The sequence below is a fragment of the Oreochromis aureus genome, linkage group 9 (genome assembly GCF_013358895.1).
Source record: "Oreochromis aureus strain Israel breed Guangdong linkage group 9, ZZ_aureus, whole genome shotgun sequence".
NCBI classification, from domain to species: Eukaryota; Metazoa; Chordata; class Actinopteri; order Cichliformes; family Cichlidae; genus Oreochromis; species Oreochromis aureus.
Genome location: NC_052950.1, coordinates 36,174,704 through 36,190,843, shown reverse-complemented (window position 1 = coordinate 36,190,843; position 16,140 = coordinate 36,174,704). Strand labels below are relative to the sequence as shown.

At 39.0% G+C, this 16,140-nt stretch overlaps 2 protein-coding genes across 2 annotated transcripts; one reads left to right on the top strand and one right to left on the bottom strand.

Annotated features, from left to right (window-relative positions):
* Positions 1 to 12,216: 12,216 nt before the first annotated feature.
* LOC116329357 (GTPase IMAP family member 8-like) lies at positions 12,217 to 13,953 on the bottom strand. The gene is made up of 4 exons (XM_039617153.1): positions 13,881 to 13,953; positions 13,599 to 13,692; positions 13,328 to 13,386; positions 12,217 to 13,052 (listed from the first exon to the last, which is right to left on the bottom strand). Exons 2-4 carry the CDS (start codon positions 13,667 to 13,669, stop codon positions 12,466 to 12,468), a joined length of 717 nt encoding a protein of 238 aa, XP_039473087.1. The 5' UTR covers positions 13,670 to 13,692; positions 13,881 to 13,953; the 3' UTR covers positions 12,217 to 12,465.
* A 28-nt stretch (positions 13,954 to 13,981) lies between these two features.
* Positions 13,982 to 15,295, top strand: LOC116329353 (GTPase IMAP family member 7-like). Its single transcript, XM_031751358.2, has 2 exons — positions 13,982 to 14,083; positions 14,217 to 15,295. Exons 1-2 carry the CDS (start codon positions 14,065 to 14,067, stop codon positions 14,912 to 14,914), a joined length of 717 nt encoding a protein of 238 aa, XP_031607218.2. The 5' UTR covers positions 13,982 to 14,064; the 3' UTR covers positions 14,915 to 15,295.
* The last annotated feature ends 845 nt before the right edge of the window (positions 15,296 to 16,140 follow it).

The window sequence follows — 16,140 nt, the reverse complement described above, 5'->3', positions numbered from 1 at the left end:
TTTAATTTTAACAAAGAATAGATACATTGATTAAATGAGGGTAGATAAAAAGGCATGCTCATTGTGCCGTTGTTTCATTATAGGTGCTTGAAATAGACAGTGAGAGGCCCACGGGAATCCCATTAAGGCTGCTGAAGCATTTTCCTGTTTTGTGAGCGTGCCTTTGGTGATTTTGAAATACAGTATCACTGGACAGGGTGATTCTAATATAAGAGTTGTTTTAATCCAACCAGAAACAGAGTAAGAATAAAGCTGTGAGCCTCCTCCTGAGTGGAGAGAATGTGCAGAATTTTGAGTATCTCTTGTTAAAGAAAAGGAAAAGAGATTCTGTGTACGGCAGACCGTGAAGTTTCTAGATTAAATCAGAGAGAAACTAATGTGGCGAAGGTTGGATCTGATATGAGGCGAACAGACGACCGGTCTAAAAAGATTAAAAGGTACGCACAAACCTGTTCAATAAGCAAATTTGTGCAAATTGACTGAATTCTAAATTATCTGTTCGCTGAGTAGATGATCTTAACTACTAAATTGGCGCAGTAGGGGTAAAACTGAATTCTCGAGAATAAAGTAAAACATCGAAGTAATGAATGAGTAACTTTGAAGTAATGAGAAGCTTTGAAGCAAGGATAATGAAACTTTGAGAAACAGACAGTACTGAGTTAAAAGGTTATATGGTATTTCATGGTAAAAAAGAAAAGAGACCAATGCATGTTTAAGAATAGAAGAATATAAGAGTTATTGGTCAGCTTATGGTTTAATAAGTGTCAAACTCCTGTAGCTCTTTGAGACTTCAAAGAGGAGCTCCGGCGTGGGCATATGTCAGGTGGTGTTGCCGAGACTTGTGGGCTCGGTGAATAGCTAATGATCAAGAGGATCATTTTGGGAGATGCTTATTTGTAAGTAAAAGGATTAAGTTCGGACGAGGAAGTCCGACAGAAACACCTGGTGCTGTCAGGATGTTTAAGTGACACAGAAGTTCAGAAAATCGAGTCAGAAATGGTTTTGTGGCTCTTGGTAAACTGATTTTGAAGGAAAATCAGTGTTTATTGTGCTGAAGTAGATCCGATCGCGGTCTGATTTGGAAGAATCAGCTGCACAATTCTGAGTGTGCAGCGTTGTTGATATTAACAGATCTGGTGTGGTCTGAGGAAAAGAAATAAATCGGTTAATGGCTGATATATTTATATGAATTTTGGTGGATCTGCTGAGGTCCAGAAAATAATCAATGCGGACTGTGTTTGTTCGAACGTTGATAAATGATCCAGGAAGAATTGCCCTGGGTCTGTGTCTGTGTGTGTGTGTGTTGTTCAGTGACAACATGCACAGTTTAAAATTGGGCCCTGTTCCTTCCTCTTTTTGGTTTCAAAACACAAAGGCTGTTGGATGAAGAATTACTGTGTGAGGAACGGCTTCACTTTTGATTAGGGAAATAATATGCTTACTTTTGGGTTTATGAAGATCTCGTAACAATCTGGGGAGATGCCGGGTAAAAAAAGTGAGCTCGGACGAAGGGGTCCGAGAAAAGAACACCGTGAGTTGAGCAGGTGTTTTAACTGACTCAGGATTTCAGAGAATCGAGTCAGCTGTGATCTTGAGTTTTAAGGGTAAGTTGATTTTAAAGGAAAATCAATGTTTACCATGTTGAAGTAATTCTGATGATATTACTAGATGTGTTGTGATACAAGTAAAGAATAAGTTGTGTAAAGGTGAACACACGATTGTGTTGAGATGTATGGATCGGCTGCGGTCCATCTGATAAGTGAATACTGGGTAAACTGAGACAATAAACTGTTTTTAAATCTTCACTGGCTGCAGTGAGATACGTGTGCTGAAGATTACTGGACCCGGCGAGGTCCATATGATGAAGTTCTTGGGCAGATAAATGACAGAAACAGTTTCTGAATTTTGAGGAGAATTCTGAAGCACTGAGGTTGAATTTTCTCTGTGCTTGGTGCGCTGTGTGGACTTATATTAGAGTTATAAGTCCAAAGGTTATGACCTGGAGGTCATTCATGGTGTTTAAAGAAGAACAGGAATTAGAAAAGGATATTTAATGTCATATTTTGTGTAAACTGAGGAAAACTTACCACATGTGTTCACCTTTTTCATTTAAAGGGACACAGACACTAACACACACACACACAGTACTTGGGTGTGAGTTACTTCCTCTTTAATTTTTAAACTGCAACACGTGTTCATTGAACTAGAATTTCAGCAGTGGATGAGACAGGATTTAGGTTAGGGCTAGTTAAAGATAAAGATGACCTTTATTAGTCCCACAGCTGGGAAATTTGTTTTGTTAAAGCAAAAGTGCAAAGTTATGCAGCAGAAATTAGAAAACACTGGAATGCAATAAAATAAAGTAGAATAGAATAAAATAGAATACCAATACTATATACAGCTGAGTAAGAAAATACAAAATACAACTTTGTCAAAGAAAGAATTGCACATATAGCAGTCTTATTGCACGTATGAGGGTTCTGGTAAAGTACTAGTTCTGGTAAAATAAAAACTTAGGTTTAAAGTTTTTATGCCCTGGAGGCCAAGAGTCGTGTGTAGAGAAGAACATGACTTAGAAACGGACATTAAAGGTCACATTTTGTCTAAGATGGGAGAATTGTCCCATATGTGTTTATTTCTCTTCTTTTTAGAGGACAGACGCACTGAGTGTTGTCTACTTGCTCTTTCTGATTCTAAGCAAGCATGTTTGATAAAATACTCTTAGGAAAGCGTATTTTGAGTGCTTCTAAGTGTGTGAATGTTGTGAGTACTTGATTTGAATGATTCTGTGTGATTTGTACAAAATAATAAATAAGTAATAATAACTCATAGGGGAGTGCGTGAATAGAGGAGGCCTGAGAGAGTGTGTGTGGTCAAACAGGAAGTCTGATTATAGCTGGGGAGAGACGTTGCAGCATGAAAACAGAGGAATTAAAGACTGAATGTCTTAAGAAAAAGTAATAAAATATATTAATTACATGTTTTAGAAAAAGAAAGACTGAGAAAATAAATACATGAACTAACAATTACATTAATGAATAGAAAACACACGTACACAAATTGTTACAGGTGAAATGTTGGGAATAATCAAGAAGTGAGATAGCTTAATATACTGATGAAATGAAGAAAGCAGCTTACACTCCTTTGATTTCCAGAGTCAGTGTGTCCCCTCCCTCATAGCACCCGTGCCCACTTGGCCCCGTATCAGGCGAAGCATGGAAGGCTGGACAGCCCATGACGGGTAAGATCCCACCTCGAAACCCTGGGACAACCTAAGGCAAGGCGCAGTCACGATTGCTTGAACCTAGGTCCCTAAGTGAGCTTGGACTCACTGGAGGAGACGGACTTCAAGGGTAAAGCCGCTGGGGCAGAGGGGAAACGTCATTAACAATGACGAGTGATGAGCCAAAGAGGGAGACACTCACTGTCTTTCAGGGTGAATTGTTCCCTGAACCTGAAAATCAAGCTTTAACTTCTGGCTGAGGACAAGGAATGTTGTTATTTAAGGAGGGAGATCAAATTTGGGAAAGAGAAAAACTGACTGTTTAAGTGGAACCTTGTGAGGGAGTCTGAAAAAACCACGAAAAGAAACATATACACAATCACACACACAAATAGAAAATGCGTTAACCTTAGAATACAAAAAGAGCTCATGAAGATCAGATAGCAGGTTTAGCATAGGAGTCTGTTTATCATGTTGTCCAACTCGCTTAGTGTGTAGTAAGTTTTCAGAAGAGAAAATTTAGAATTTAGTGCTGATGGTGTGCAAGTTGTGTGGTGTTTAACGAGATTTTCTGTGTTTTGAGCAGGTGAAATTATGTTAAGTTGACCTGAGAGAGTCAGGACCCTGAAGAACTTGTGGCAAAATGTTCTGTGTTTAAGATTGTTGAGGTTGTTGTTGTAGTGATGGGTTACTTCTATCGGTTAGATTTGTGTTGTTTTCTTATTTTAATAGAGGGAGTTTTATCAAACATGCACATGTCAAAGGGGGTCCATCATTTTGTAACAGTGCACTTAGAAAAACCTGTCAGGTGATTTTGTTTTGTGTTTGATGAGCTAATAATCAGCTCTCTTCTTCTCATTTTGTTCTAAGCAGGCCTGCAAAAGAGTGGATAACAGCGCTGAAAATTCTCGGTGACCTTCTCCAGATTACAATAGGCAGAGGAGAAGGCTAAGTCTCTGTCTAAAAGGATTGCCATGAGCCAATCCAGTCTAAAAGCAGAAAGAACTATTTTCTTAAAAACAAAGTAAAACAAATAAATGAGTTGATGTTGCTGAGAGTGAAGACTGAATATTTGCGAGATAGTCTCCACTGTCAGCAATACCTGATGTTAATGCATGTGAGTGAATGTGTGTAAATGGATGGTGACTGGACGGACGAGGCAGACCATAGGTTGGACCGACTGGACACTGACAAAAGACTGGACTAAGGTTAGACACATGACTGATAACTTTTCTGTTTTAAGTTTTCTTTCTTATAACACAGATTGGATCATAAGTGGGGAAAAACTGAGTATGAAATGTGAAGTTCTGGTTAACATACAGGTTTTTGTTTCTAGGAAGTTCCAAGGATGCAGGCTGTGGATGGAGCCAAGAAAAGATTTGACATAATGATTAATTTGATTTCATTCCTTAAACACAGGTTTGAAGGGCCGGAGCATGAATATCTAATATGATATGACTAACCTTTTTCTTTTAATCTCCTAAGCTCGAGTGAAGGATTTTGAGTTTGTAACACATAAGATGTGTCACAAAAGGGGAGTTATAGGATTTTTAGGTTTAATTTGAAATGGGTTTTAGGATCGTTTTATGACGTTTGGGGTTTTTGATAATTTAGATATAGAAATTGTTTTGTGGTGCTTTTTGATCTGTTTCTATGCTCAGATGGTGATGGTTTATATCTTACCCTGGGCGTGTTTAATAAAACTAAAAGTGTTGCTCACACACATGAAGGGCATGGAGATTAAGTAAAGTTAATATAAAGGACAGAGCCCAGAACATGATATGGTGAAACAACTTTGAATGATTAAAGGAACCTTAGATGAACACAGTAGATTAGTGAGGTGTAGCAGAGAGAGGCTGTTTGTTTTCTATCCTTTACAGGAGAAGAGTTCAGGACCACAGCAACCACAGGGGTGGCGAGAATCCTGGAAGCCTGAGATCGAACGGAACCAACCAGAGAAAGGAGAGAAACAGAGCACAAAGACACCTAGTTGTTTATATTACAAAGAAGATCAAAAGCTTGTTAGACATAGGTTATAATGGAAGCATAAAAGGGATGAGAGGAACTTTACATAACATAGAAATCCTGCAACAATTCGTAAATTGCCCAAACACAGTGTTCAGACCGGATATGCGCTACCCGTTAAAGGGGGCGAAGAAATCAGGCCTAAGTTTGAAAAATGAAATGGGTTAACTCGATAGAGGATGTTTCCAAAGGTCGAGAAAATAATTTAGGACCTTTTACCAGGAGAAAGCTAATTGTATCTTTTACACTTTACAGTGTGCACTGAGGGAAGTCAGGAATAGTTTAAACTAGGATTAAAAAAATTAAACTAGGTGAAAAGGGGGTGTAGCAAGTAGATTTAGGGCAGCTCACAGCCTGGCGTAAACGCAAGGTGCCGTCACACAGCTTAAGTTATTTGTTTGATTTATTTTAAACATTGAAAACATACAACCCGTTGAGGAGACAGATAGGGTTGGGGAATTGAAGGGTTTTGTTTGTTTAGCATAATCTCTTTTGTTATATTTTAGTTTTAACAGGGAACATGCCTCTCTGGAGCTTCTCTCCTGATGCTACCCTGCCAAAGACCCTTATCCATAGAGACTATGTCAGCTCCCAAACAGACAGCAACAAACCAAATCTAGCAATAAACAACTTAAACATCAATAGTAACAAAGCAAGAACAATACAGAATCCACATCTGAACCGAAGAATAAAACAGTGAAATGTGGATTATTAAATATTAGGTCTCTCTCTTCAAAGCCTCTGTTGGCTCACGCCGAGCGGTCGCAGCAGATGGCTGCCCGTTACCTGAGCCTGGTTCTGCTGGAGGTTTCTTCCTGTTAAAAGGGAGTTTTTCCTTCCCACTGTTGCCAAAGTGCTTGCTCATAGGGGTCACAAGATTGTTGGGTTTTTCTCTGTATCTATGAAGCGCCTGGAGCCAATTTTTGTTGTGATTTAGCGCTATATAAATAAAATTCAATTGAATTGTATTGAAGTAAACTTAATGTGATAAATTAGGAATTAGTTCATTTCTCAAGTGAAAAATGAAAAAGGGGGACTGGTGTTAGGAATAAAAGAAATATTTTTAATGTGTATCTGCTCATTATCCTGTTTTATGTACTTTAATAATGAAGGCTTGTAGAGCAAGGCCACCTTTGACTTACAAACAAGAGCTCAGCCAGACTGAAAAACAGGAAGTTTTAGTGCACAAGGCATATTAATAGATATAGACACAAAAAGAGGAACTCCCCATATAAACAACGTTCAAGCCTGTGTGACGTGTAAAGTACCGAAATAACACCATATAAGTCACAGCTGATGATTCTAATGTTAGAGAGCTCTTGCAACTGGCATTTGAGCTGTGCAGAGGTCTCTCACCCCCGGAAGACGATTGAATGAAGAAAGACAGGTACTTATGTATGTCAGCATAAGGTGGAGTCCAACAGAAGCAAGGCACCCTACATGCGCACAGCATGCAGCAGGGTGGCCAAAATAATATAGAAAACAGCACATGCAGTGAGAGAACACCCACTAAAAGTTCTGACTACACATAGTGTGGTGGCATATGTGAACTCGCAGGCGTTCAACTATGACATCATTAGCACAACAGAGACTGAGTAAAGTTTTAGATGCTCCAAATCTGACATTTACACATGAAGGAATCAATATGGCAGATTTAATGGGATCAGGAGAACCTCATGATTGTACTAAGAAAGCAGAAGTTGAAGGGAAAGTCAGGGAAGATTTAAAAGCAGAACCTATCCCTGGAGCTGAGGATTGGTTCAGAGATGGCTGCTGTCATCGTGATGAAGAAGGATCGAAAGCAGGCTATGCTATAGTCTGCAAACAAGGAACTGAATTTGAGCCCACGAGGAGCTCCAGCAGTGGAAGGAGCCACGCTGGACTGGTCTCTTGAGGTCGTTGCCAGAACAACTATAGCAGGTCAACTAAAAGGGAAAGGCGATGCCTGGTATCATTGGTCGCAGTGTGTACCAGCACATGAGAGCTTGCTAGAGGAAAACTCGTCTTTAACTAACACAGGTGTCAACGATAACGAGCAGAGGCAAAATAAATCCTCTCACCTGTGCAACGGGCCAACCAGTAGTCTACCTGGGAGGCCGAAGAGAGAAGAGGAGCAGCGCAGAAGGTCGCCACGCCAGCAGAAAGGAGCGGTGACAAGTTGAGGACTCCACAAAAGCAGGGGAGTTTCATTCCAGGATATAAAGTTTATATAACATGATGCAAACACACGAGTCAGAGACACGTAATGAGAAAACTGATTAGAATGTTCCTTACAACTACATGTTTATTGTATGCAATGATATTAACTATGGCTGTGTTGTTTATTGTCTATATTTTGCAGGGCACTCTGGACCACTTGTCTGAACACGGAGGCCAGTCCAGCCCAGCACTTCCTGAGACTGTAGTTGCTAAAACAGGATCGGTAAAAAGAGAAAAGCGCGAGGTGTCAGGTAAAGGTGATGAGTGTCTCAGCATGAATAATGGCATAGAGTTGAATTATGGTAAAGGGTCTACCCGCTCATTCACATTTGATTTGTGTGACGTTATTAAGTGTACAGGAGCTAGTAGTAGCTGGAGAGCGTATGATGTATGGGTCTGCAATCACCCCATGATATGCTTAGGGCAAATTTAGTTGATGCAAAGTCTAAGCCGCTGCAGAAAGCTTAATCACCATTCTGACTGATCAGATGGTAACTTCGGAACAGTAGCTCAAAAGGAACAGGAACCAAAAGAGATTACTTCTGACGACAGATTACTCTAGACTGAAGCCTAAGGATTTGATAAAGCGTGCCACCGGTTTCAAGGACAGTAACCTCTGGCTTGATTGGGTGGCTCAAAATGCTAGAGAACAACATGTATCTGACTGTGTTGCCTGTGCTTCAGTTAGGCAGGTAAAGGCTATTCCACAACACAACACACGTACCTTAGCCGCCAGAGGTAAGAGACATATTTTGGCCGAAAGAGGGACCCAGGGTACACATGCATATGACCCTAGGTTAAACTCTCCGACCTGGATAGACTCTATTGGAGTGCACAGGGGAGTTCCAGATGAGTACAAGCTGGTAAATCTGATAGTGGTAGAATTTGAAAGTATATTTCTTTGGGTGACACCTAATAAGAATGTTGATCGCATTAACTATGTTCATTGCAATCTGCTGAGACTCTCTAACCTAACCAGGGATGCCATGATGGGGTTCGCAGAACAATTGGGTCCGAGTTTGCTGATGGGAAATCGAATGGCCCTTAACATGAGAAGGGAGGTGTGTGCGCCATATTCGGAGACATGTGCTGCACTTTTATCCCTAATAATACTGCCCCAGATGGCTTGGTAACCCGAGCTCTGGAGGGCTTGAAAACTTTGTCTAAAACTATGCATGAACACTCAGGTATCGAAAATCTGCTGGCGTCCTGGATGACATCTGTGTTTGGACAATGGAAAGGTGTGGCTATGTCAGTGATGTTTTCTTTGACTGTACTTTTGGGAATACTGGTCATCGCTAGTTGTTGTATCATTCCTTGTGTCAGAGGATTGTTGCTAAAAGTAATGGCGAGGTTCCTAACCCTGGCTGGGTTGAGGGCATCTACCAGATGAACTTAGAACCCATAGAGTGGGGCAGGGAGTGATACAACACGAAGTGTGGTGACATTCCTTGATGGAATGTCAAAAGAGGGAATGTTGGGATTTAGAGATTCTTTTATTGCTGCCATATACTCTGCCTTATGATAAATGCATTAATAACATGTTCTACAGTATTATTTTATCAGTAATATTGTTTACAGGGTTCATATTGCATTGAATATGTTTGTCATCACATTCATTCTATTCACAGGTTGAGTTCATTCTATACACAATGCATAACTGTGCTTGTTTAGAGTTGATGTTCTATCCAAGAGGGTTTTAAGCTTCACTGGTGAGAGTGTCCAGGTGATACATGTTGAGGGAAGATGAGAACATAGCAGGTTAATTGCATGCATGCTTACAACACACATAAATCTAGTAGCAGGCCTGAGCAAAGGCCCAAGTGTCTTCTGCTTCTTATTTGAGACCTGCGCCAATTCAGTCTACTTAGTGATTGAGGACGAGGGTCCATTATTAGCCCTTAGAGGCCCTGAAGCTTGAAGTTATTACCTTAAAAGGAAGGTGTTATCAAAGAGAAAGTTATATGTCTGTTTATAGTTATTAGAGATGTACAAGATGTACCCTTGTCTGTAAACAATGACTGGACATAATGTATTTTTGACCTGTATTGACGTGTATGTGGGGTGTGATCCTCTATGCTATAAAACCAGAACTCAGTGTATTTTTGTCAGAGCAAAACAGGCCATATGCTGATGGTTGTTCTCCGTTGTCAATAAACTCATCGTTTGATTGTACTTTTCTGGGCCTCCGTCGTTTGTTGTCTGGTCTACAGTTGACCGATCTCGCTTCACAATGCAAATGCTTGTTATATGATTATGATGCAATAGCAATAACAAAATAATAAAAATAGAATTAATAAAATGAAATAATAAAAATGGCAGAGAAATAACACCTCAATTCCTCACAGGAGCAATCCTGAAATATCGATGTTTCTAATACCAGCATTTCATGTTGCAGGATCAATACCCATTTGAAAATATCAATATCTAATTTTAATTGTAAATATGACATACAGACAAAAGTAATAATAAAGTACTAAATAAATAAATATTAGCTATTAATTCTGTTATCTTTTAAAGGGGAAGCATCAAACTGAAATGTTTGTAAAGTCCCTTCATATAATCAGAGTTTCTTCTCACAAGAGTGGGTGAAACATATTCAATGTAAAAAACAAAACCAAACAAAACTTACTCAACAAACTCTGAAGTGAAACAGAGGCATTAACACTGAATTCTGGAGCAAAAGAAAACATGAACATTCCTCAGTACTTGTTAGCCCATTAACACGGGTGAATGAAAACATTTTAGGTGTAACCCACAGGTGTTACATCACTGCCCAACTTTCTGTTATAATTTTTTGAGTCTCATGCCAGCATGTTCGTTCTTCTATAAGAAGCTGATGACTCCCACGAGATATCTTATCAAGTGGTGATAGGAGATAAGGGTTGGCTCAACTGTTAAATTATCAGAGCAGATCTGACTAAGCAGGATTTCTGTTTAGTAACTGGCTCATTACATTGAACAAAAACATATAAATTCTTCTCAAATCAAAAGTAAAAGCTGTTGACCTCAGGAATTCACATGACAAGGTGGGGCCAGGTTTCACAATGAGCTCACCCGAAACCCTGGCTGATTAGGTCCCACACCCGCTTTCACACCTTGGCGCATGTGATTAGAGGATCACCAGGGGGTCCTTTGTCCCTCTTTGGGGGGATACTCCCACTGGGTTTAAATCTGGGACTCTCGGCCATTTGACCTTAGAACTGAAGAAGCTTCTCGGATGAGAGGTGAAACGTCTTCAAGCAACTCAAAGAAGTCCAGACGCTTTTCTTTGCAAACTCCTTTGACTACGATGACCTGGATGACTGAGAACCTTCACAGACATAAAAGCTGTTGTGCAGTTTACTTCCTGTATAGTGATCTAGCCACATTGGAGGTTTTCTAAATCTCTACAACATTAACTCACAATATCTGAATCAAATGATGAGTAAATCACACTATAAAACAATAATTCCATGAAATATACGATGCACATAACAACATTTACAACATCTTTTGCCCTATTTTGCTTTCGTATTTGAATGGAGAAGGAGAACATGGACAGTCTCAGCCATCTCTCTATAATCTTTTATCTTTAGTATCTTTAGAACAGAACATTGAAAACAGCAAAGGGCTAGAGGTGGGGTATCCATTTCTATTTTTGTAGATAAAATCCTGTTAAGGTCCCTGAGTTTGTTCCCAGTGTTTTGTGTTTTTTGGGATCTTTGAATCTTTGTTGTATTGTGTTTTGAGAAGTGAGTTATTTTTCTTGTTCTTAGTTTTAGTTCTCATTAGGATCGTCCTCCAAACTGTCAAAGGTAAATGTACTCGTTTGAACAGGATTTCCAAGATACTTAATGTATGCGAGCTGGAGGCCATCACTCGATGAAGCAACAGAATCACATCTTCTGCAAAAAGCAAAGATGAGATTCTGAGACTGCATAAGTGAAAGCCTTCTGCCACTTTAGTGAGCCTAAAAATTCTGTCCATAAAAACCACGAACAGAATCAGTGACAAAGGGCAGCTCTGGCAGAGTCTGACACCTACTGGAAAAGAGTCCACCTAAAAGAGTCCGCCCAGGGGACCAATGGAATATTATCGGTCATGGATTGGTACATTCATCAGAGTATATATCTCTTACAGGAAAAGTAAATTGACACTGATACATTTCAGCATGTGGCTTCCCTCTGTGTGCCTGATACACATGTGAGAGTAACTCCAAAGAAAGCACCACCTGGACCTAATTTTTGGTGAACACAGGTGATGGCGATCATGAGTCTATCAATAATAATCAAAATATATGATACCTAGTTTTTTGCACAGAATTTCCATAAATGCATGCATCCAACAATAGCCCCACATAAATATATCTAAATATCAGAAGATAGATTGGTAAATTGTAAATGGACTGGCTCTTAGATACTGCTTCTCTACTCCATTTGCACACATTTTAAGTGCTTTATACAACTTCCCTAATTCACCCATTCATACAAGCACCATCTAACATTCACACATATTCACACTGTGATGGATGCATCAGAGAGAAACTTGGGGTAAGTAGAAGACGGCACGCGAACCATCACCCTCTACCTCCTGAGCTTACTCACTCAGCCCCATTGCTTGCTTGTTGTCAATTGGATATTTAAGTAGTACTTAAAATACCTTACAATAGAAAGCACCTTAAGGCCACTGTTGTTGTTTATGTTGTGCCATATAAAAAAATTATTGAATTAGATTGACTCTTGGACCATAGAACAATTAGACACTTTGTACTGAAAATCTTAGTTTTATTGAATTAATTTGTTCCAGTTTACAAAGATTAACAAGCTTTCATTGCCTCATTTGACAGAAGTCCAAGGAAAAAAAAGAATCAGATCGTTCTTCTCATACGTATGTTAATTCAAATGAAATTTATTAAAGAAAACACAAAAAATTCATATTTGTAGCCGTATTAGATCGTCTCCCTCTTCAAGATACTGATTCACTCAACGCTCTATCTTTACATAAAAGAAAAAAATATCATTTCCAAACACTTTAAGTTAAAAATTCTTCTGGTCTTTGAGTATTGTGTTTACCACCGTCATTAGTTTTTCAACCTGATCAGGACCTGATTTGTTGTTCTCAAAGAGAACACACCTGTTTCCACACTTTTCAACCATTTTCTTCAGATCAGGTTGGCAAGAATGAAGAAAATCCTCCAAGCCCATTCCTGCCTGCTGCAAGTCGTTTCCTCGGGTGAACAGGATGATTGTTCGTCCTCTAACTTCCCTCCCAAAAGCTTTTTCTAACTTTTCCATTATGTCTCTTTCACCATCTGTAAATCTGCTCACATGCATCACAAGTACAAACACACATGGTCCTGACTCACAGAGTTGTTTGCACCTTTTCACATGTTTGCCCCTAACTGATGGTGCAATGTCATCATCAAACATATCTGGGGTATCAATCACATTTACGTCTACACCATTAATCTCAGTTTGTACATTCTGGCACTTTGTGGTGACCGGCGTTGAACTGGGTCTAGAAACAAAGAGTTTCTGTCCAAGGATGGTGTTCCCACTGGCACTCTTTCCAGTCCCTGCCATTCCCAAAAGAACAAGGTTCACTGTGGTGCCAGTGTGTCGTCCTGCATAGATGTATACCAATAATAATGTAAGTGAAAAAACTAATTATGCTACATTAAAAAAAAGTAATCAATTAAAACTGAATGAATTAATTTAAGATTTAATCTTGTACAGTACTATTAAAACACAAAAGAATGTGGTTACCATTAGTGAATCTTTATTGCATTATTTTTCATTAAGTGCTCTTTGGTTCAGAAATCATCTGAACAATGCTGATTGACTGATAAAACCCACTAGTATGTGCTTTATATAGTAGTTAAAAGAGATTGTGGTTTACCTGTGTTTGTGGTATGGACAGTGCGTGGTATTGATATACATGGTAATATACGGTCCCAACTACAAGTTAGTAACAGAAAAAATACAAATACATCAGGATGCTGTTTTTGTATAATAGAAAGTTATTACTATAAAGGTATGTAAACAGTATCTCTGTGAGCTAAATTTATAAAATATTTCATAGCATATATGTGCCCCATGAAAAGAGACTATGCTCACAATTTGACTTACATGCTAAAGCTAAATCAAAAGTGCTGGACCTTTAGCTTTACCTCGTATTGGCTGATGTTGGCTGTCTGTCTTTAGTGTCTCTGCTTTTGAATATGCTGAAAATGCTTCCCATGATGCAGGATTTGAACGAATAACCTGCGGGTTCATATGTCAATGCCAGCACAAACCTGAACTCTTCACTTTTGTTTAAGTATGCTCATTTAATAAATTAGTATATGTCAGTTAAATAAATAAATTTTTCTGATATTCTTAGACACTCTTGATTAGAAATTATTTTTTACAAAGAAATTTTTTTTTACAAAGCAAAGAAATGTACAACTTACAGTGATTGGAAGTTGTTCGGTCTGTTGAAGTATAAGTCTGTGTGACACTGTCTAAAGCCTGCAGACTGCTGACTGTATAATACTGGAGGAGGCGTGTCATCTGTAGAGCTATAAATATGTAACATGTTTGTGCAATTTTAACATTCATCTCTCACCTGTGCAGTGACAACAGTGAAGAGGAAACATGGCTTCATTTCCAGCAGGTAAGACTTATTATAAGTCATTGTTTGTTTAATTACTTTCCTTTGAAAAATGTCTAAATTTCTCAGTTTCACTTTGGTTCTTGTAAAACTCTTGTGTATATGTGTTAAATCAAATTAGTGAATTGTGTTTCAGGTCCTGATTTGAGGATTGTGATGATTGGAAAAACTGGTGTGGGCAAGAGTGCTGTTGGGAACACCATCCTGGGATATGAGCGTTTCAGATCTTGTCCTTTATCTGTATCAGTGACTGAGTTCTGTCAAAAAGCTTGGGTACAGTGGGGGAAGAGAGTAGTTAGCGTTGTAGACACACCAGGGATCCTGGACACTTCAAAATCAGATGAGTTCATCAAAAGTGAAATCGTCAAATGTGTTGAAGTCTCCTGTCCCGGTCCTCATGTGTTCCTGTTGGTCATCCAAATCGGCCGATTCACAAGAGAAGAGAAAAACTCAGTGGAAGCCCTGCAGGAGCTGTTTGGCCCAGAGGCAAACAAGTACATGATTGTGCTCTTCACCCGTGGTGGTGATCTTGGAAGCGTAACCATAGAGCAGTATGTACGTGACGCTGAGCCAGGGCTAAAGCGCATCATCCAAAGCTGTGGAAAAAGGTACCACGCCTTTGACAACACCAGCAGAGACAGAAAGCAGGTGGTGGAGCTCATCAAGAAGATCGACAAAATGATGCTATTAAATAAGGGCACGCACTACACAGACGCCATGTATAAAGAGGTGGAGGAAGCACGCAAAAAGGGAATGACACTGGAGAAGTATAGGTTTACTGAGTCTTTGTGTAAACGTATCAAACTTTTTCGCATCATTCTTGGGAAAGATTAAAGTATTGTAACTGTTTTAATCTATATACAGGGCAGCTTTAGTGCCTACATGAAATATACAGTCTCTTCATGATCACACACAGAGTGTGTAGAATCAATTTATGTTGATTTCCCATAAAGAAATAAAAAACATAAAATATTATTGATTGTGTCTGTTTGCCTTTTGATTTTGAAGAAGAAAGTATTTGAATGTGAAATAGTGAGCATATAATCATCATTGTTTTATAATAATCATAATATAAGCTGTGCTATTAAAGTATTTATTGTCTCTGTTGCATCTATTCTGATTTGTATATGGGCATCAAATCATGGTGGTTATGTATATGCTATGTTATGTTTGGGAGACAAATTTAGTCAATTAAATATTTTGTGTAAATTGGAAGTGTGAATTGTTTTTTGTTTGAAAGAATGATTGCTTCAGTTTCTATAACAGCGGCACTCTGCCTCTGTTTCACTCTTTTGTACCACTTTTAGGAGTGAGTGCAGGAACAGGCATTTGAAACGCGAAACAAGACTAGGTACTTTTCTTTTAAAAAAAAGATGTTTAATGAAACTTCGAATTAACATGGAAAGACTTGGTCAAAAAACGGTGTTTCTTCCAGCTTATCCAACTCCCGAACTATGTTGTTACGGTGTGACAGAAGCCCGAAATACCAGAAAGTGCACTAGAATTTTGGAATTCTGGAAATAATACATTTAACAACAAAAAAAAAAATTATATTTCCTCCTTTAATCATTTTACCAGTACCAATTAATTGGCTATTGCATCATCCGTCCCCTAATTGGTTAGGTGAGAGAACAAAACAATTATTAACTTAAACATTAATTAGTGAGAGTTGAACTAATTGTAATGTAGATGAATAAACATTCTTTCTCTTCATCGCTCAGATGAAGCCTCCTCTAGAAGACATAACTTGTTAACAGGTCTTTCCAGAATGCTGCTTTTAGTCTTTTCTTTTAATCTTCGGACTGTTCCACTTGAGTCTGACATTATTTCAACTATCCTCCCCATGAGCCAGGAGTTGCATGGAGAAGAACTGTCCACCAGCAGCACAAGATCTCCTACCATGAACTTTCTTCTTGGCTTCAGCCACTTCTGGCACTCTTGAAGAAGTGGAAGATATTCAGGAGTCCACCTGATCCGAAATAAATCGGCTAGGTATTGAAACTGCCTCCATCTTCTTATGGTTTATGCATCATCTTTGTGGCACGAGGGGCTGTGACTTC